Here is a 23,157-nt window from a genome sequence, read left to right on the forward strand (position 1 = left end):
TAAAGAATGAACATAAAGTAATTATTATTTGTAAATGTCCAACATAGAACTTAGTTGTAGATTTTCTTAAGGCTGATGAACATCAAATTGAGTTTAATAATGTAAATATAGATAGGGGGTACATTACACATGAAAAGACAATAATCATGCTAAAGATTACAGTGCTAATAATCTGTTACAAAAAGAACTGCTGAAAAAGGGAGATACAGGTGTGTGCAAATAGGTGAAATTAGTTGTAACACTAGATATTCATGTAACAGTCATAATGAGCTAATGATAAAATCCGTTCTTATTTGGGTTTATGTCCAATATTAAATTATATATTAGAAAGAATCTGTTGTTCTGACCAAGTACTGTTCACTTTTGCTACTGATCTTTGTATATCATGGCACAAACATAAACGTGACATGCTCTGTGGAAAGCAACTGACATGGAAGCAGCTTTACTATGTGTTTACCTCCAGTACACCTGCACTACTTAACATAAAAATTCTTCCACATTTTCCCCCTGACGTTTTTATGGCATTGGCCAGACTTGTTACTCTTACCATCCAAAGAAAAATATCAGAATTCCTGGAGTCTGCAGTAAATAACCAAACTGCGTTTGTTACCTGAAAAAACACACTTAACTTATTTGATTTACTGTAAAAGAAATCAAGCAAAATCTCTAGGTATCGCTCAGCTCAGACACATGTTGTAAAAAGTCTCCTTATCATATTGTAGCACTGCTATTTTTGTTGCTCTAGGCATAAAATAAAAACAACTATGCTATTATATCTGACTCAGTCATAATAATCACACTGGTGGGGGCTGGGTTTTGGGTTGGAGACAAATCTGTTTTAAAAAGTAATTTAAAGTTCCCTTGGAATCAAACTGTATAAAAAATGTAGCAACTTAGCAACAAGCTCAGAGGCTATTAGTGAAGCGTCACTTGAATGCTAATGTCAAAAAAAGAAGAAAGGAAAGAAAAAGGAAGTGGGAAGCTTGTTGAAAGGACATTTTTCCAAAGCAGCTATTTAATCTAGATTCATATAAACTAAGCACTGTCTCACTTCTATCTTAGGGTTGTAACAAAAGTGCAATAAAATTAAAAGATCAAAATAAAACCACCCCTGTCCTCCTTAGCTAAGTAGAAGAAAGCATGGATAAGTTCCTTACCTCAGAGTGTATTAAAAAATGCGACCTTTCCAATGAGGTGCCATGATCTGCTGACTCAAAATTACGAATTCCTGATTCCTCCAAATCTTCTTGGCTTTAACTTTCTTATTTTTTATTTAAATTTTATTACATTTATTGAGGTAACATTGGTTAACTGGATTTAGCTTTCTTCTATAGCATTTATCACAGTCAAACAATGATACGGTTGACTTTATTTATTACTACTTTATTATGAATATTTTTTGCATGTATCTCCTTTCATTAGAATGCAAACACCTCAAGGGCAAGAATGTTTGTGCTGTTCACTAACAAACCCACGTGCTGAGGACCATGCCAGGCGCAGTGGGTACTCCATAAGAATCAGCTGAATAAACAATTGTAATAGATGCCCAGAAATTAAGCTGGAGTATAAACATTTAAGAGGAACCAATGGCATAAAAAGTCAACTGAGATTCTAATAAAGATCATATTTACCTCTTATATACAAGGATTATAATTTTAAATGCATCACACACTCATAAATCCAATGATGACCTTGGGATTTACAGGTGTCTATATAAAACCCTGTGGAGCAGAATAATTCCTACAAACCTTCACTCAAATGTCAACAAAAGCTATGGGAATTCTAATAAACACATTAACATTTACATTTAGTTTTGAGTTACTTTTCTGCTTTATGTGGGAGACCTTTTTGTTCTGCTATAGTTTTATGGAAAAATTAAGACCGTCTTATGAATGTCTATTCAAACCACTTCACAAAGCAGTCTTTACACAGCATTTAATATTCAGCACGAGGGCAGAACAGTACTTAGTGCTCAAGCTAGAAACATGAAACATATAGAAAGGTTTGTTATTAGTTTCCTCACATGCCTCATAACCAGACAGAACAAGTCACAAATTGTCTGAATATCCACAAGATGAATATTTGCTCTTCTATTGGCTTAAGCTATAAAGTGTTTTATAGTTTTTAACACTAAAGCTTTCTCCCTGCTCCTCCCCTTGCAAACACACACATTACTGGTTTTATTACTTTACTTTGTAAGAGTCAGTTTTCACCAAAGATAACACTTATGTAGAAAAATGTACTAAATGCCTAACATTTGGTCTTAACATGCTTTTTGGAAAATACTTTAAATTGCAGAAGGGAATATAACACAAACTGTCACTTAGATATTTTAGTGGTTGAAACGTGGCTTTGGAAACGAAATACTTCTGATCAAGCTCAAAGTCCTCCACTGTCATGTTTTTGCCATGTTAACAACTTAGTCGATTTTAATTTTTTGAACATTAAGTCCAAGAATGAATATATTGTGGTAAGAATACAGAGAAAATAAAAACCATGTACCTTCTTAAGAATATTTATCTAACAGTTTCAGGGCAAACACCATTAATTTTTATTAAAACCTAACAGAGGTGCTAGGAATTGGTCTAAGTCTTTGCAAATACTGTTTCATTTAATATTCAAACAAACCTAGAAAGCAGATGCTGTTATTGTCCTCATTTTTTAGATGAAGAAACAGATACTCCGAGAAAATCTGAAATGGCAGGTGTCACTCAGCTACTGGAGAGCAGAACTGGTTGGAATGCAGCTGTCTTGTCCCAGAGGCCTGTTTCTCACCGTCTCCACCACCCACCTCACAGGATATAGTAGACGGGGCCTCTCCAGAAAATAAACTCTAAAATTCTACTACTATAAGTGTGTCACACATACAGGCTGAAAGGTTTTCTGAGCAATAACCACACAGAAGGAAACGAATAACAGGAAACACTTCTGAAGGATAGTTACACACAACAACCCTGCTGTCACTTTCCACTATGGAAGATCATGCTCCACAAAAGAGCACAGTGATGGTAAGGATGGAATTACAAAATTAAAAATTACATACCAAAAATTGCTCCAAATTAGGGAAATAAAGAGTTAGGGCTAAATAGTTTTAAATAGTTATTTTTCTTCTAAGAATTTTAGAATAGCCCTGGTTGGTTTGGCTCAGTGGTTAGAGCATTGGCCCAAGGACCAAAGAGTTGTGTGTTTGATTCCGGGCAAGGGCATGTACCTCAGTTGTGGTTTGTCCCCAGCCCTAGTCAGGGTTGTGCGGGACGCAACCAGTCGATGTGTCCCTCTCACATCAATGTTTCTCTTTCTCACCCTCCCACTCTATCTGAAGATAAATGAAAAAATATCCTTGGGTGAGGATTTTAAAAAACATTTTAGAATAATGGCTGAAAATAAAAATAAATCACTTGATTTGAAAGAGAAACCAAATCTAAAATATCACTGAACAAATCCTGAACTGCAAATTAAGATAAAATCAAAGGCTTTAAAACCATAATTTAAACACATGAGTACAAAGTACAAAACAAGTGTGATATCAAAATAAATTGCAGCCAGTTTACTACTAACAACAAAAGAAGGTAATGGCACCTGAACTCATTTCAACAGAGCAACAAGCCTTTCCTGTGTGCACAGCCTCCCTACAGTTGCATTAGCACCAGTAGCAGTAGCTGCAAAGCAAAGGCACTCTGGGTATCTGGGTACTTGTGAGACATCAGAAACCGTGTTAACAAGATCCCCAGTTGACTCAACTTGTGTGCAAGTTGGAGAAGCCCTGGAATAGAGCCTGGAGGCCAGTGGGAAAGGGAGGGCTCCTCCTCCTGAGCAGTGACCCTGACACTGTCTATGCCACCAAAAACCTACAAAGAGGCAGCACGAAATCCGAAGACAGAGCAGAGGATAAAGTCCTTTCCTTGGTGGCTGGGATGATCACCCCAGGAGGGCTGCCCAACAAGTGAACAGACTGAAAGGGATAAAAATGGGAAAGTCAGCCTGGGATACTTCAGGAATGGCTGGTGATTTTAAGGAGAGGAAAAGTAAAATAGTAATGACAGGGACAGTGAAGGCCATGCCTGGACAGTGCAGTCAAGACAAAGCAGGGCAACAGGCCTGCTGACCTGACCTAGAGGCCCTAAGTGGAAACACTCAGCTCAAGGCCCTGAAGGTGTATGGGGCTCTATGTGGACAATTGATGAGATTTTTTAGCTCGAAAACTTCAAGCATGATGCTCTTTGAAGTGAAGTTCTAAATGTCTTACTTATTTCATCAGAATTACACACAAATGCAAACACTTACCAACCAAGACAACAAGTCTGTATTTCTCATTCATTTGCCGCCGATAGGGGGTCACTTCTTCATATGTGGGTACATCAGCTGTATCATACTGATCACTCTTCTTGCATTCATACATGGATTTATTTGTTTTCTTATCTTTTCTACTAAGGCGGAAACTTCTTCTGAAACCAGCTGTAAATACAAAAAATAAAAAATAAAAAATTTCTAGTAATAAGACCTAAAAAAAGGAACCCCCAAAAAACAAAAATAAAAAATTCTCCAAGTTGGGAAAGATTTTATTCACCATAATATTATTACAATTGTACTTAGTAAGAGAACAAAAATAGATGCTACACAATTTCATTAAAATATATTTATAATGATATAAATTTTATTTGTTTCTAAATCATAGTTTCCTTCAGAAATCAATGAGTAAAGTATGTTATAAAACAAAATAAGAAAGTCAGAAATCATAAGGATAATTTATCATAGACTGATTGATGAACACATTTGATAAGAAAAATTAGCCCTGGCCACTCTTGCTCAGTAGTTAGAGTGTCAGCCTGAGAACTGAAGGGTTGTGGGTTCGATTCCCAGTTGGGGGCATGTACCTGGGTTGCAGGTTTGATCCCTGGCCTTGGTCTGGGTCATGCAGGAGGCAACCAATCTATGTGTCTCTATCACATCGATGTTTCTCCCTCTCCCTCCCTTCCACGCTATCTAAAATCCCTAGAAAAATATCCTCAGGTGAGGATTTAATAAAAAAAAAAAAGAAAGAAAGAAAAATTAAAAGCACTTCAAAAACATTTTAAATATAAGTGATGGATTCTCTCATTCATAAACACTAGAATATTTCATGTCATAGTCTAAGCACAGCCTAACAACATACCTGGAGCACAGACAGAATCTATTGCTAAGTAAAAAAAGAAGACTAAATTACGGAAGGTACAGTGCCAAACAGACCTATGCATGGATTAGGCTGACAGAATCAGCCCGTTCCTGAGAGCAAGTCATTGAATTTAACAGGACACTCCAGGGGGATGGAACAATTGAGCCTCAGGGTTTCTTCTATGCAAATGCTGTTTTTATGATTTGAAGTCTACTGAAATTTGGAAATAAGTTTCATAGTTTCAATTGTCCTATGATCTTTTACTAAGATAACACTTTATGTATTTAAATAAATTTCACATCTGCTTAAAGTGAGCTCTCCAGCTCACTGCTATCACATAACACGTGGGCTTAAAGAGCTCAGCGAGAGTTCTCTTCCTCAATCAACCCCATCTCCCTCTGTTTGCTTTTCATGTTGCTGTGGTGTTCTGGTTTTATTTCTTTTCTAGTACAGTGATATTTACTATACACATCATTCAAGAACTCATAAGATGTGCAATCAATTCTTAACCAAACCAACCTTTATACTCCCTCTAAAATCCAGACTTTAAGACAAAGAAAACAGCCTTCTTATTAAAACATTATATATATTCTATATTGGCTCTTTAGTACAAAACAAAATATATTTTTAAATATATAAAATATATTCTCTTTAACAAGAATATTGATTAAATTTGATACATAGAAAACTTTAAAAAAAGTTTGTTTGTTTTTTTGGTACATGCCCCTAGCTGCTAGGGCCTAGCAGAAACCAAACCCAGAACTCTCTGGTCCACAGGCCAATGTGCCAACCGCTGAGCCAAACCTGCCAGGGCTAAAAATAAAGCTATTTTATAACAAAATATAAGAATATAATAATTAATCTGTGTGAATTTTAGGAAACAAAGAAAAATAATAATTACCATTGGATTTAAGAAGTTAATAGGATTCAAAATAAAGGCAATAAATTATCCATGACCATGAACTTATATGACTCACCTTATAGATTCAGTTTAATTAAAATAAATCAACATATTAAGAATAGAATGAAAAAGTTTATCTGGTAATACATTCCCATGGGCCCCCAAGAGTCACTCTGATTTTGAGGAAATACTCAGATTATTTGAGGGAGAATATTTACAATGGATTTGAAACAAGGAAGATAATAGCTCTAAAACTCTCATCAAAGATAAAGAGAAAAAAGTGAGCAGGGTAAGTGATGAAACACATTAGTATTTAAGATGAGATCTGAGGAAAGCTACTGGGGAAGTGTGCCGTCCTGGTGCTAGGATGAAGAAAAGATGTATGAATTCTAAAATCCCACGTGTAGACACAATCTAAACTTCTGTGTAAAGGGTCAGAGGACATGCTGCATAGTATTTTTTGTTTCTCTCCTTTCTAGGATATTGGGAAAAACTCATAAGAACCCAGATCAGGGAACCCTACATATTCTGGGAATCCTACATATATCTAGAAGTCACAGCAACACACACCAGAACTAACCTAGATTCTTGCTACTTCTGGTGCTTTAGCAGAATGGTTCCCAAACAATGGTCTCTGCCTAATTTGCAGAAATTAGTCATCCCATCCCAATCCCACCCTAACTGTCACCTGTAACTGCTGGCCAAGACTGGGCTCCAGAATAATAGGATAACTTCTGGCCCTGGTCAGTGTGCTCAGTGGTTCGAGCGTCGGCCCTCACACCCAACGGCCAAGGGTTTGATTCCCGGTCAAGAGCATGTACCTGGGTGTTCGATCCCCCACCCTTGTCCAGGCGCATGTGGGAGGCAACCAATAGATGTCTGTCTGTCTGCCTGTCTCTCTCTCTCTCTCTCTTCCTCCCTCTCCCCTCCCTTCCACTTGCTCTAAAAATCAATGGGAAAAAAATATCCTTGTGTAAGGATTAAAAAAAAAAAAAAAAAGGATAGCTTCTGGTTTAACATAAAAATCACACATTAGCTGTTGTAACTCTTCTAGGCTGGTATTTCATTCTGTTCCAATTTCAGGTTTTCATGGTTTGCCTTCAGAAAGGTAATTATAGGATAAACAGGTAGAACTAGAAATGCCTTCACAATTATTCCTTGTATAGAGGAGGGGTGTTCCTGAAGTCACTACAAACTTTTGGCACAGGAATAGTTCTAACTAGGACATCAGTGCCTCATCCAAAGCACATGAAACCCAAACATGAAAACCTGAATATTTTCTTACCCACAAATCACAGCTAAATCCTGAATTTCAGTGAAAGTGTTCATCTAACTAGGTCTTTACAATTAACTGAAGTTTTTTATTTCATCATAATCAATGAAGGGATAGTGGAGAAAAGAAAGTAATCAGATTTCTAATGTGAGGGTCTATGGATGTCAAAGATGGGGACCGGGGTCCCACAGGATAATCAGCTGTATCTCGTTGGTGCAAAACAGGTGCTTTGTAAAGTTTACTAAATTGAATTTAAAAAGGCAACAACAAACACCCTACTATCATTCCAGTTTCATTTTCTTACGTAAATTTCAATAAAGAAAGGGCACATTTAATATTTTCTCAAGAGAAAATTCTTAGAAGGAGATAAAAGGACAGAACATTGCAAACACCCAGGCTTAGCACTGGAAGGAACTCTGCTCCTGGCCAGCACACATGTTACTGCACTGCGCTCGCCCACACACCGTGACAGAGTCCTGACCACGTTCACATCCATTTCTAGGTGCTGACTACCAAGCAAGTGAAATTCCCACTGGTGATGAGCTTTGGTGCCTTGACCCAATATGCTCGTTTACAAAACCAAGGGAAAAGGCAGATACCACACCAATTCTATCACAGCAGCAGCATCACCAGGTGTTAAAAATCAAAGACAGGAGGTAGACAGGTCTAGGCTCTGCCCTGCTGACTTACCAGCTGTGTGACTTGCCAACTTTGAAAAAAGTCTCTAAGGCTCATTTTCTCAACTTCAAAATAGTAGTACCTACCTCACAGTGTTAAGAATTAAACAATTGCTGTAAACCATTTGGCCCAATACCTGGCATGTGGTAAATACTATACACAATAGCTGTAAATTAATGCTTGATTATGTTTACAACTTACATAAAGTACCTTGAAGGTGGGAACATGCTATACCTCCATGTGTTCCCATAACACAGAGTCTAGCAAGAAAGGGTAAAATAAATTAAGGAGCTTATTAGTAAGTTTTTAACTGGCTAATATTATAAAAGAGACAAAATTAAAGACAGACTTAAAAGTTCACTATTATAAGTACACTATTAAAGTAGTGAGGCATTTTATTTTTATTTCTTATTTTAATTAATCCTCACCAGAGGATATGTTTTTATTGATTTTGAGAAAGAGAGAAAGACATTTATGTGAGAAAGAAACATGGATCGGTTGCCTCTAATACTTGCGCTTACTGGAGAATCAAACCTACAACAGGTATGTGCCCTGACCAGGAATCGAACCCACCACCTTTTGGTGTATGGGATGACGCCCCAACCAACTGAGCCACCAGGCCAGGGCAGTGAGGCATTTTAAAGAAACACAACAGAAATATTTAGTGTACATTAACTACTCATGTTTTTAGTTACTCTTTCTAGGAATGTATGTTATTTCTGGCACTATATTTAAATTTAAAAGACATCTTCCCAGCTGTCTTACTTATCACAATCCTTTACTCCCCTGATCCATACATACTTAAGCATGTTCCATATTTACATCGCACAATACATATATACATATACACATATGCATAGGTACACATGTATACATATGTACATAAATATCCATATATAAACACACAGATTAAAAAAAGAAAAAGGAAAAGAAAAATCCCAAACCTTGAGCAACCAATAAAACAGCCAGAACAGAGATGCCATAACAAAAAATACAAAATCCAGAGTCCTCACCTATGATTATTTCAGAAACCAAAAACCAAAACAGCCCATTTCCCTAGAATCTATCTGGCATGCCCTTCAAGGCAGTACAGAGACTGTAACTTTAAAACTTCAGTGACATGATGAGTGACATGTCCACACACCTTGGTCAAGTCTAAGCTTGGAGAAAGTGAATCCTATGTCAGGAAAAGGGGTTAATATTTCTTGCCTTCAGATCTTTTGTTGTCGTTGTTTATCCGAGGATATTTATTCCATTGATTTTTAGAGAGAGTAGAAGGGAGGGGAGTGAGGGAGAGAGAGAGAGAGACAGAGAGAACACTGATGTGAGAGAGACACATTGATTGGTTGCCTCCTACATGTGCCTGAACCAAGGCCGGGGATTGAACCTGCAACCCAGGTACATGCCCTTGACTGGGAATCAAATCCGAGACCCTCTGGTATTTGGGCTGGCATTCTAACCACTGACCCACACCAGCCAGGTCATAACACTGGATTATTTAACTAGTTTAATTGGTACCTTAATCACAAGGAAAAAAATTTTAATATAAACGACCTTTTAAAGAAGATTTTAAAACACACACACATGTAGACATTAACACAAACTAAGCAGCTGAAAACTATTATACAGTATTAGGCTCCTGACAACAAAATGTTGAAAATTTCCATTAAAATCAACATTTTAATATAAAGTCAAGGTTGTTAAAATGATATAAATCATAACAGACATATAAAAACTATGCAGTAACATGATCCTAAGACAAATTATTGTTGAAATGATGCTCCTATAGTATGCCAATCATAAAATTACCCGAAAGATAATGCAGGATAATTAAGAACGTCTTAAAGTGACAAACAAGTAAAAATCTTGGGAGGAGGCTTAAACGGAAAAGAAATGCCAATGTAAAACTATAAGTTACTGAGATTCGAAGCAGCTGGGTGAGTCAGCTTCTATATTCATCCTATGAAAGTGTCGAGAGAAAAAAGAAAATCACCAGAGAAACATAATGTTATCATGGATTACATTTACCAACCACAGAGATGCTAATTTTGTATATGAAGGGAGAACGGCTTTGGAACAAACTAACAGAAAATTCATCTCTGGAATGTTACAGGTTCGAAGTTGCCCTCAATAAAACTTAAATGTTGAAATGCCATAAATACCCTTGAATCTTTCAGTTCATCTCAAACTAAGAATAGAAATTAAAAGTACCTAATGAAATGATGGAAGCTAATATAAAATATCAACTTGCAATTTCCAAGGTGAAAAAAACTTTACTTAGGTCTTAAAATTTTTTTCTGATACCACAGACAATTTATTTTTGTTAATCCTCACCAGAGGATACTTTTCCATTGATTTTTAGATAGAGTGGAAGGGAGGGGGAGGGAGAGAGAGAGGTAGAGAGGGATGGAGGGAGGGAGGGAGAGGGAAGAAGAGAGGGAGGGGAAGGGGGTGAGAGAGAGAGAGAGAGAGAAACATCTATGCGAAAGAGACACATTGATTGGTTGCCTCCTGCATGACCCCAAGGGGGCTGAGAATCTAATCTGCAATGCAGGTACATGCCCTTGACCGGGAATTGAACCCATGACCCTTCATTCTGTGGGCCAACACTTTAACCACTGAGCCAAACTGGCCAGGACCTGACAATTTATTTTTAAAGCATAGCACAACATTACCATAAAAAAAAGAGAAACCATATGAGAATTTAATTTCCTGCCAGCCAGCTAATAAGGAAATGAGTTCTTATTTACACTCTCAAAATTAGGAAAAAATACAGTATGCACACATAAATTTGAATATAAAAATGTAGTTCTGAAAATAAGGAAAAATAAGAGTTGAAATTTCAATATATATTTTTAATTAATTAATTAATTTTTGTTACAGATGTTTCTCCTTTTTCAATATATTTTTTTTAAAGTTGAGTCTATGCAACCTAAAATTCTCCAACCAGGAATGGTTTTTTCTGTCAAAAAAAAAAAATTTTTTTTTTCAAGTAGAATTCCAGACATGTTGAGATTATGCAGAGTTCTTTCTTGTTCAAGAAAGAACCTGTACCATTTTTGACAGAATGTTTTTAAGTGTTCTCTTTATATAAATTTTCTTTTCTGGAAACATATTGAGGCAGTATATTTAGACATAGCTTTATTTACCTATATAACATTCTTTAATAAAATGACTGAATATTGGCAAAAAATGAGATTTTTACAAGATTTAAAAAATAGGCAATGTAATATGTTGAGGATCAGTAGTGCTTACACATAGAAGAATTAAAAAATAGGATTAGGAAAAAACAGAAGTAGAAATTGGTAAATACTAACATTTAAAAGAAATGACAGCAAACGGACAGTTTTGTTTTTTATTGAACTTTATGGTAAACACCTCGGTTAAATAGAAAGAACAGTCGTAACTCACATAAATCCCAAAACTGATCTTGTTTTAAAAGAATGCATGAAGTACTCCAGCAAGGGCAGCAGTGGAGAAAACCTGATGATTTTTCAGGAAACCACTTGCAAGAAATTATGTTTGAAGACATATGCATGATTAGCAGTGCTTTGTGAACTGATTATAACAAGATTTCTATAATGAATTAACCAGAAGAAAAATAGTCTGAAATTCTTACTAATGTTAAAAAACATTCCTCTTCATATGGACTATTTTGTACTTCATTAGAAAAAAAGGAGAATCTTTAAAGCAGACCATGTACCATTGAGACAATTACCTTTTGGACTCCAATAGACGAACACACACACACACACAAACATACACACACACACACACAACACACTAACTTCCACACTATCCACCAAAACTAAATTAAAAAATATATGTATACAAATATGTATGAATATATGTACATATAACTTAATAGAAACAAAATATTTATGATGAAATATATATCTGAAATATATAAACTAAATGGTTTGACAATCTGTATATATAGGTAGCCCTTGAATTATAGGAATTCAATCTTAAAAGTTGCAATTTTCTAAAATTTGTATTTACAGCATACTATCATTTTACCTTCATGTTGTTGTTATAAAATTTTATGAACCACCACACAACTTATATTGCCCACTCAGTGAGCTTTTTTCCTTCCTTTCAATACTAATAGCAAACATCTTTTATTTATAAATACACCGATCTTTAAGAAAAGTGGTTATTTTACTCATTAGTAAGAATCAAACAATGTACATTCCTATCAGTGATTACTTATTAAATATGGTTTTAACATATAATTATTATACAAATAGACATTCTATTCTTGGAGTATTATAATGTTACTTCTTTCAAAAGAGTGCATTTAGATAATTCTGAAATGGAATGTATTAGTCAAAAATGTAACTGGTCATCAATCAGGTTAAGGTCTACTTACACATGCTGTTTTGTGCTTAATTTTTATGCACTTCAGAGAAAGTAAAAATAATCAGTGTCTTCACTGAGCAATATATTGGCCTAATTTAGATGAAAAGTGGTCGTAGGTCTACAAGTACACCCTGGGAAGTCCCATTTTTGGTTCAAGTGTATTCTGTGTGCAAGGTAGATCACTTCTGTTCTTGCTCTCCTGTGAACTCAGGAGATACAGAGTGTGAAGGTAGATGGGAGACAGGGGTAAGGTTATAAGATAAGCCAGGGTCTCAGAAATTCTTCTAAATAGTTCTTGGAAAAGCCCTCATGAGAAGGCCAACTTCTATAAACTCCCTTGACCATTTTCCAGAGCTTTCTTAGAACTGGATACAGCTGCCACGTGCCAAGGATGGATACAGATCCATCATGTGTATGTGGAAGTTCTTTAAAACCAGTGGCACTACAACGTATCTGTGAAAGTAGTGGTATATGCTGGGATTTGATGTACACTATAATACTAAGGCCATTTGGATGATATGCAGTGACGAATATGCTACAAATCCATTCTATTTTGTTCACAAGCATTGTTTAAATTACTTAATCTTTTAGATTTCCAATCAAGATGGAAGCTTAGGCAAATGCGGTATCACCTCCTCACACAACCACATCAAAATTACAACTAAACTACAGAACAAACATTCTTCAGAACCACCTGAATCAAGCTGAATGGAAGTCTTACAACTACGAAATTAAAGAAGAAGCCACATGGAGACTGGTAGGAGGGGGGAGGAGCGGACAGGCTGGTCCAACACCCACGTGTGGCAAATAAAAATCAGGAGGGACACCTTGGCTGGGAAGGTCCTCCCTGAGGAGTGAGGGGTCCCCGTCCCACACTAGGTGCCCAGCTGAGGGTTCCAGTGCCAGGAAGAAAAGTCCCTATAACTTCTGGCTAGAAAAACCAGTGGGAACTTAGGTAGAGGGAGGCTGAGGCTTCTGGAGTCCCAGGCAGTTCCTCTTAAAGGGCCTGCACAAAGACTTACTCAAACTCGCTCCTTCTGGGCTCAAGAGTTGGGGTGGCAGCTTGAAAGGCATAGAGACATATGGGGAAAAACTGAGTTGTTTGGCATTGGGGCAAGAGCTGGTGGGGCAGGTTTCTCCTGCACAGATGTGATGGCGGGAACCACTGTTTCTTTGGTGAGTCCTTCCCACACAGGGCAGGAGAATGGCCACGATATCTGGGACTCAAGCAACCTGGCTCACACTATTTGACCTGCCCTGGTGATACCCTGAGGCCCCGCCTTACCCAACTTTTGGGCCCACACAAGCTGTTTTCAATGCCTTTACCATAGGATTGGCCTGTCTTGGATCCTGCTCAGATTTTCCTAAAAGCTCTCAAACAAGCAGCATCTGGTCTCAGTGAGCCCCATACCTCTCATTAAGTGACCTCAGGCCTGGCACTAGAAGCAGCCAGCCTTGGTTCACAGCTTGGCTTTTCCTGGGGACCTCCAAGCCCAGCACAAGAAGCAGTCATCGGCATATCACTTTGTAGCTTATGGAGATGGCCCCAGGCAGAACAAGGCAGTGCCTCACCTTGCCCCAGAGCCAGCACACCCAGTGGACAACTTCAGACCACATCAAAACATCTCTACCCAACCACCTCCACAAGTGAGAAACTCAATGAGTGAATTCACTGAGTACCAGAGCCCTGCTGAAGTAAGTCTTGCTCTGTGTGTTGGGCTCCTACTCATCTAATCATCCACAGTAGTCAGAGATCAGTGGTTAGTGGGCACAGCCAGTCTTTGCAGCTGATCAGCTTGAGTAAATCCTTCCCATCAACATGCCAACAGCAATCAAGACTCAGTTACCACAGAAGGGTGTATAGTCTACACCAGGGAAGCACCTTGAGGGCCCAGCTGGGGTGACCAAGGAGGCAGTGCCACTGGACCCTACAGAACAGCTATTACAACAGGCCACCCTACAAAGCCTCGGAGGCATAGCAACTCTACCTAATACATAGAAACAAACACAGGGAAGCAGCCAAAAGAGGAGACAAAGAAACATGTCCCAAATGAAAGAAAAGAACAAAACTTCAGGAAAAGAACTAAACACAATGGAGAAAGCAATCACTCCAGATGCAGAGTTCAAAACACTGGTTATAAGGATGCTTAAGGAACTTAGTGAGAACTTCAAGGAACTTAAGGAGAACTCCATGTTATTTCAAGGCTCTGATACCAATGACATAGGTCTGGTGAGAAGTAGATTTCCCTCACAGTGTGAAGGTTGAGACAGAAATCCTGATTGTGGGACAGACCACCTCAGGACTTAATGAGAACATCAACAACATGAAAAAGGACCAGTCAGAAATGAAGGATGCACTAATTGAAATAAAGAATAATTTATAGGGAATCAACAGAAGAGTAGGTGAAGCCGAGAAGCAAACCATCGATATGGAATATAAGGAAGCATAAAACACCTAATCAGAACAGCAAAAGGAAAAAAGAATACAAAAATATGAGAACAGTGTAAGGCCCCTCTGGGACAACTTCAAGCGTACTAACATTCGCATCATGGGGGTGCCAGAAGGAAAGCAGGAAAGTAAAAACCTATATGAAAATATAATGACAGAAATTTTCCCTAACTTGGTGAAGGAAACAGACATATAAATCCAGGTAGCACAGAGAATCCCAAACAAGATGACCCCAAAGAGGGCCACACCAAGACACATCATAACCAAAATGCCAAAGGTTCAAGACAAAGAGAGAATCTTAAAAGCAGCAAGAGACAAGCAGTTTGTTACCTACAAAGGAGCTCCCATAAGACTGTCAGCTGATCTTTCAAAAGAAACTTTGCAGGCCAGAAAGGAGTGGCAAGAGATATTTAAAGTGATGAAAAGGAACGACCTACAACCAAGATTACTCTATCCTGCAAAGCTATCATTCAGAATTGATGGACATATCAAGAGTTTCCCAGACAAGAAAAAGCTAAAGGAGTTCATTACTACCAGACCACTATTATATGAAGTGGTGAAAGGCTTTCTTGAAGGAGAACAACAAAAAAAATATGAACAATAAAATGGCAATTAATACATATCTATCAACAATTGAATCTACAAACAAAATAAGCAAGAACAGAAACAGACTCATAGATACAGAAAACTTTTTGTTGCTTGCCAGATGGGAGGGGGCTGGGAGATGGGTGAAAAGAAATGAAGGAATTAAGAGGTACAAATTGGTTGTTAGACTGATGAACCTCAAAGGGAAGGAGGGAGTAAGGGCAAAAAGATATAAACCATAGAACTTTTATGCATATACGCATAACCAATGGACATAGACAGTAGTGTGGGGAAGGCAGGAAGGTGGCAGGATTAGGGAGGAGGGGGTTCAATGGAGGAAAAAAGAGGGACATCTGTAATACATTCAACAATAAAGATAAGTTTAAAAAAATAAATTACTTAATCCATTAGTAAGAGAAAACATTTGATATAGAAGACATATCAAATCTCCAAAGGGTAATTTTTTCTTCAATGCAATAATTACTACAGATCTACATAAAGGAAAGTAGGAGCAGGTGAAAAAAAAATCTGTAAAGGACCTGTTCACAGAAAACTAGAGGATATTTAAAAAAGAAATAGAGGAAGATATGACAAAGTGGAAGCATAGACCGTGTTCATGGATTGGAAGAATTAACATCATTAAAATGTCCATACTACCCAAGGCAATCTATAGATTCAATGCAATCCCTATTAAAATACCAATGACATATTTCATGAAACTAGACCAAACCCTCCAAAAGTTTATATGGAACCAAAAAAAGACCCCAAATAGCCACCGCAATCATGAAAAAGAAAAACAGAGTAGGAGGGATCACAATACCAGATATCAGGTTATACTACAAAGCCATTGTAATCAGAACACCCTGGTACTGGCACAAGAATAGGCATATAGATGAATGGAACAGAACAGAGAACCCAGAAATTGACCTAAGACATTATACTCAATTAATATTTGACAACGGTGCCAAGAGCATACAATGGAGTAAAGACAGCCTCTTTAATAAATGGTGTTGGGAAATTTCGACAGCTACATGCAAAAAAATGAAGCCAGACCACCAACTTACACCATACACAAGAATAAATAGATAAAAGACTTAAATGTGACTTGTGAATCCATAATAATCCTAGAAGAAAATGTAGACAACAAAATTTCAGACATCACACACAGCAGAATTTTCAGTGATACCACACCTAAGGCAAGAGAAACAAATGAAAAAAATGAATAAATGGGACTACCATCAAACTAAAAAGTTTCTGCACAGCAAAAGAAACAAGCATCAAAATGGAAAAGGAATTCACTATATGGGAGAGCATAATTGCCAATGATACATCAGAAAGGGTTAATTTCCAAAATATAAAGAGTACTCATACAATTCAACAAAAGGAAGACAAAGAATCCAATTAATAAATGGACAGAGGACCTAAATAGACACTTCTCTAAACAGGACATACAAATGGCCAAAAGACATATGAAAAAATGCTCAAAGTCACTAATCATCAGACAGATGCAAATTAAAAGGACTATGAGGTATCACCTCACATTTGCAAGAATGGCAGCCATCAACAAATCATCAAACAACAAGTGCTCACGAGGATATGGAGAAAAGGGGACTCTAGTACACTGCTGGTGGGAATGCAGACTGGTGCAGCCACTATGGAAAACAATATGGTGTTTCCTCAAAAAATTAAAATTGAACTGCCATTTGACCCAGTGATCCCACTTCTAGGAATATACCCTAAGAAGCCTGAAACACTAATCAGAAAGAATATATGTACTCCTATGTTTATAGCAGCACTATTTACAATTGCTAAGATTTGGAAACAGCCCAAGTGGATAAAAAAAAGCTGTAGTACATATACACAATGGAATACTATGCAGCTCTAAGAAAGAAAGATCTCTTATCCTTTGAGACGACATGGAGGAACCTGGAGAGTATTATACTGAGTGAAATAAGCCATTCAGAGAGAGACAAATAGCACATGATCTCACTTATTTGTGGAATATAATGAACAAAAATACACCCAGAGACTTAAAGTAGGGTACAGACTGACAAACCTCAGAAGAGGAGGATAAGGGGGGGAGGGCAGAAATAAACCAAAGAACATATATGTATAACCAATGGATACAAACAACAATGTTGTGTGTGGGGGGGGGGAGGGAATCAGGAGAAGGGTGTCAATGGGGGGGGGGAGAAACATCTGTAACAAAAATAAATTAATAAAAAATAAAAAAATACTTCTAACAATAAAGATTAAATTTAATTTAATTTAAAAAAGAAGAGTAGGAAAGTGGAGAATGGTTAATTTTATGTGTCAACTTGGCTGGGCTCAGATATTTGGTCAGACTTTTGGTCAACCACTACCCTTGATGATTCTGTGAAGGTATTTATTGTATGAGAATGATATTTAGGATTAGCAGACTGTGAATAAAGGAGATAATCCCATAATGTGGTGTGCCTCATCCAATCAGCAGAAAAAAGATTAACCTCCCCTGAGCAAGAAGGAATTCTGCCAGGGATGGCTTTGGACTGAACTACAGCTCTCCCCTGGGTCTGCAGCCTCCAGATAGCCTATGCTGCTGATTCTGACTTTCTCCACAGTCATGTGAGCCAATCCTTATTATCTCCCTCTCCCCATATGTATAGTTATGTATCTATAATAGATATAGATATCTATGTCTACACCTATATTAGATATATAAATATGTAGATATAATATATATTATAAATACTCTGTAATATACTGCATATATTATATCTATATTGTACATACACACATTCTCTTTCCTGAGTAATTCAGAGGATTAGGAAATAACATTAAAATTTTAGAAGAAACTGACATTTTCTTATTAGTGTAACATTTTAGCATCATTAGAATAGAGAAAAATAAATAAAACTAAATTTTGGTTGTTCAAAAGGATCAACAAAATTGACAAACCTTATCTACACAGACCAATTAAAAAAGAGAGAAAAATCTTTTTTTCGTACATGTCCCTCCATGTCGTCTCAAAGGATAAGAGATCTTTCTTTCTTATAGCTGCATAGTGTTCCAATGTTTAAATGTACCACAGCTTTTTTATCCACTCATCTATTGATAGAAGGTACTCTTATCCTTTGAGACAACATGGAAGGACCCGGACAGTATTATGCTAAGCGAAATAAGCCAGTCAGAGAAAGACAAACACCACATGACCTCACTTATTTGTGGAATATAATGAATAAGCTTATGAACAATAAGCTGATGAACAATAAGCTGATGAACAAAACAGACCCAGAGACATAGAAAGGAGTATGATTCAGACTGACAAACTTCAGAGGAGGGATGAGATAAACCAAAAAACTTATATGCATGTATGCATGACCAATGCACATAGACAACAATGCTGGCGTGAGTAGGATCAGGAGGGGAGAAACATCTGTAACAAATATGAATTCAAAAATAAATAAATAAAATAAAAAAGAAAGAGAAGGTCCTGGCTGGTTTGGCTCCAAGGTTAGAGCCAAAGAGTTGTGGGTTTGATTCCAGTCGAGAGCATGTACTTGGGTTGCAGGTTTGAACTTCGGCCCCGTCGGGGTCAGGCGGGAAGCAACCAATTGATGTATCTCTGTTACATGGATGTTTCCTCTCTCTCTCCGTGCCTCCCTCCCTTCCACTCTCTCTCTAAAAACAATGGAAAACTATCCTCAGATAGGATTAAGAGAGAGACAGAGAGAGAGAGAAAGAGAGTGACAGAGAGAGAGAGAGAGAGAGAGGGAGGAGGCCCAAATGATTAAAACTAGGAATAAAAGAGAAGATACTGCTATCAAACTTGAACAAATAAAACAATTACAAGGAAATACTATGGACGACTGCATGCCAACAAATGGGAAAATCTAGATGAAATGGACATATTACTAGAGATTTACTACTGAAACTTAGAAAAGAAATATAAAGTCTGAATAGACCATTAACAAGAAAAGGGACTGAATTGGTAATCAAAAAACTTCCCACAAAAAAAGAGGCCAGGACCAGATGGTTTCACTTGTGAGTTCTACCAAACCTCTAATAATCAACACAATTCTTTACAAATGCTTTAAAAAAGACAGAGTGTAGGGAACACTTCCCAACTCAGTGCATGAGGCCAGAATTGTCCTGATATCAAAATCAGACAACGATGTCACAAGAAAAAAATCTACAGTTCAATATTTCAAATTCTCAAAATACTACCAAAGCAAATTCAGCAACATATACAAAGGATTATATATTATAAGCAAGTAGGATTTATCCTACGAATGCAAGGTTGGGTCAACATATAAAAACCAGTCAATGTTATACATCACATTAGCGGAATGAAGAAAAGAATCTGTATGATAATCTCAATTGAGGCAGAAGACGGATCTTCTAGATAGAAAATTAAATAATCTTCAAATAGTTTTAATATTTCCTTTCCAGTTGAGAGGCCTCCTATTTCTTTTCCTTGCCAATTTGCTCTGGCTAGCACCCCCAGTACCACATTAAATTAAGTGGCAAAAATGTATGTTTGTCTAGTTTCTGATCTCAGAAGGAAAGCATTCAGTCTTTCACCAGTAAGTATGCTGTTATCTGTAGAGTTTTAGTAGATGAACTTTGTCACATTAAAGAAATTCCCTTCTCTTCTCAGCTTAAGTTTTTGTCACAAAAGGATTTTTTGTCAGTACTTATCAACCCAACCAAGCTACCAACACTGTCCATCAAGGCTGCTGACAGCTTCCTCACTGCTAAATCAGAGATCAGTTCTTTTTCCCTATGTTATTTGACCTCGAGCAGCATTTGTCAGAGTTGATCACTGCTTCCACCCTGAAACTTTACTTGACTCCTAGGAAATCACACTCTGGTTTTCCTTCTATTTCACTCTGAGTTCTTTTCTTGCCTATATTCTACACTAACGCCCTGGTGATCTCATCCAGCTTCACGGCTTCATATCTGATCTGGCTTTGACAATTTCCAAAACAATAGCCTGAATTCAAAGCTGCCTATTTGACATCTCTGGATATTTTAAACTCAATATATTCCAAATCAAATACCCGATCTCCCTCCCAACACTTTCCTTCACAGTCTTTTCCATCTCAGTAAATGAAGTTACTAAGTCCACATACGCTCATCTTTGATCCTCCAATTTCTCAGAAAATCCTGTCAATTTCACCTTCAAAACAGATTTAGACTTGCACACCTCACCACCTCCATTGACAATACCTTGGGGTTCAAACCACAATCATTTCTTGCCTGGATTACTACATGGCCCCCTGCTTCTGCTCTTTCTCCCTTGCAGTCCATTCTCACCTGCTCAGCCAGAGTGATGTTTAAATACATGTCTCCTAATGGCATTGCTCTGTTCAGAATCCTTCCATGATTCCCCATCTCACACGGAAGAGCCAAAGAATCACGCATCTGCCTTACTCTCCCTCCACACCATTCTGCTACCTCCTCACCCTGTCAATCCCTCACTTGCGCACTCTACCTAGGCCACAGTGGTTTCCTTACTGATCCTCAGACACACCAAGGCCCCGTCTCAGGGCATTTGAACTCCTTGACACACACGTTCCCCCCAGGGCTCCCCCTTCAGGTTTTTTTTTTTTTTTTTAAATCAAACATTACCTTCTGAGGGAAGCCTTCCTTAACCCTCTACTGAAATCTAAAACCCCAATTCTGCACCCCCATCACCCCATTTCTGCTTTACTTTTCTTCATAGAATGTATTATAACATAAGGTATTAAATTATTTATTTAGTTGTCTGTCTCCATCCCTACCCCCAATATGGAAACTCTATGAAAGGGTATTTGTTTTTATTTTTCTTGAAACTCCGGTACCTAGAACAGTCTAGAACATATAAGGCACTCAATAAATATTGGGGGGGAAATCTAGAAATAGTATTGTAAGAAACTTATATTCTGTATATACCACACAAAAATTGCTAACCAGAGCTAAAGTAATTTTCTCTTGAGGGAGGACATGGAACTAGAGAAAGAGGGACAGACACCACTGTCGGGGTTTAAGAACTGCAATTAGCCCAGCAGGTGTGACTGAGTAGATTGTTGTCCCATGGACTGAGAGGTCCTGGTTTGCTTCCTAGTCAGGGCACATGCCCAGGTTGCAGGCTCAAACCCCAGTAGGGGGCGTGTAGGAGGCAGCCAATCGATGTTTCTCTCTCATCGATATTTCTATCTCTTCCCTTCCTCTCTAATACAATCAATTAGAAACCATATTTTTAAAAAATTGTAATTAATACTATTTGACTTTTTAAACAATGTATTAAATAGACCTATACAAAACTGCTACATTCTATCATTTTTTGACCTACAAAATTTCATAAGCTTCAACCTAATGCATATATTACTTTGTGTGTGTGTGTGTGTGTGTGTGTGTGTGTGTATAAAAGTTTAAAGATATTTTCAAAAATTTTGGAGTGGGGAATAAAAAAAAAACTTAGGACATTGAAAGGAAAACAAGTCACAGGTTTTGCTATAAAAACGAAAATATCTCTATGCTATGAAACTTTCATTGAAAAAGATAAATCAACCAAAAGACCAGAAGAAAATGCTTGCAATAGAGAGTTAATACTCATGACACAGAAAGAGTTCATCAAATTAACAGAAGGCTGATAAAGGATTGATTAAAAAAAAAAAAAAAAAGGCAAAGAAAGTATTATTCAAGAAAAAGAAACTAATAAAAATTCACAATATGCACTGTCACAATATATTTTAAGATGTTTACCAAATGAATACCTTTACCATAAGAGAGTTCTGCCACATATAGTAGAATGTTGTTTATGAGACCTCTTAAAAATGCATAAAATCTGGAAGTATTTTGAGGATTGGCTTTTGGAGAAAAACAGAATGCCACAAAATAGTCAATTTGTTCACTGTACTGATAACAAAGTAATAATATAATATAATGGTATAAAAATAACAGCAATCTTTCTCTTTGCCAGGACAATATGTTTCAAGAATCCCAGGAGATGCTTGAAATCTCAGATAATACTAAACCATAAGTATATACCATGCTTTTTCTCACATATACATACCTATGATCAAGTTTAACTTACAAATTAGGCACAGCAAGGGGGACATCAGAGGCATGGAGACACAAGAAGTCCCCTTGGTCTGTTCCCTAGAAGTTACAGCCATTTGAACAGCAATAATTCAACAAAGTATTCCCTGTACAACACATGAACACTTCTGAGGGATCTGCATATTGAAACATCTGAAGGTGCACGTTCCCCAAAACACAAGACCCTATTTTCCATTGCCCAGTGTTTTGAAAAGACAGGTGTAAGAAAAACAAAAATATTTGTGCTTCTACACCACCTACTGGAAAACAAAGGGAAGAATTCTTATCAATCTAGTAGAGAAGCCTAGACAGAGAAGGAATCCATCAAATACCATGCATAACCAAGGTAATGAGGCAGCTCAGAAGGAAAATGAAAAATATCCAGAAAATAAGTTAAAGACATGGACATATGTTATTCAAATAACACGGAATTCAGGTTTGAAGTTCTGAAAAAAACTCAACAAGATATAAGAAAACACAGCTAGGCAGTTTAATGAACTCAGAAATAAAATCAACAAACAGAACAAGTACTTTACCAAAAAGATTGAAACAAAAGTACCTAGAAATTCTAGAAATGAGAAACTCAATAAAAGATAAAGATGTGGGGAGGGGGGGAGATAAACCAAAGAACTTATATGCATGAATGCCTAACCAATGGAGACAGACGACAAGGCTTGGGGGGGTATCTGCAG

The 23,157-nt window shown here is 37.3% G+C and overlaps 1 protein-coding gene across 1 annotated transcript in view; it reads right to left on the reverse strand.

Moving 5' to 3' along the window:
- Positions 1-23,157, reverse strand: part of MPP7 (membrane palmitoylated protein 7) — a 355,336-nt gene that overhangs the window by 46,990 nt on the left and 285,189 nt on the right. Inside the window, exon 9 of the mRNA XM_036277124.1 lies at positions 4,285-4,455. Within this exon, the coding sequence (XP_036133017.1) occupies positions 4,285-4,455 (171 nt within the window). The remainder of the gene's footprint in view (positions 1-4,284; positions 4,456-23,157) is intronic.

Source organism: Molossus molossus, unplaced genomic scaffold, assembly GCF_014108415.1.
Source record: "Molossus molossus isolate mMolMol1 unplaced genomic scaffold, mMolMol1.p scaffold_m16_p_1, whole genome shotgun sequence".
In the NCBI taxonomy this organism is placed as follows: Eukaryota; Metazoa; Chordata; class Mammalia; order Chiroptera; family Molossidae; genus Molossus; species Molossus molossus.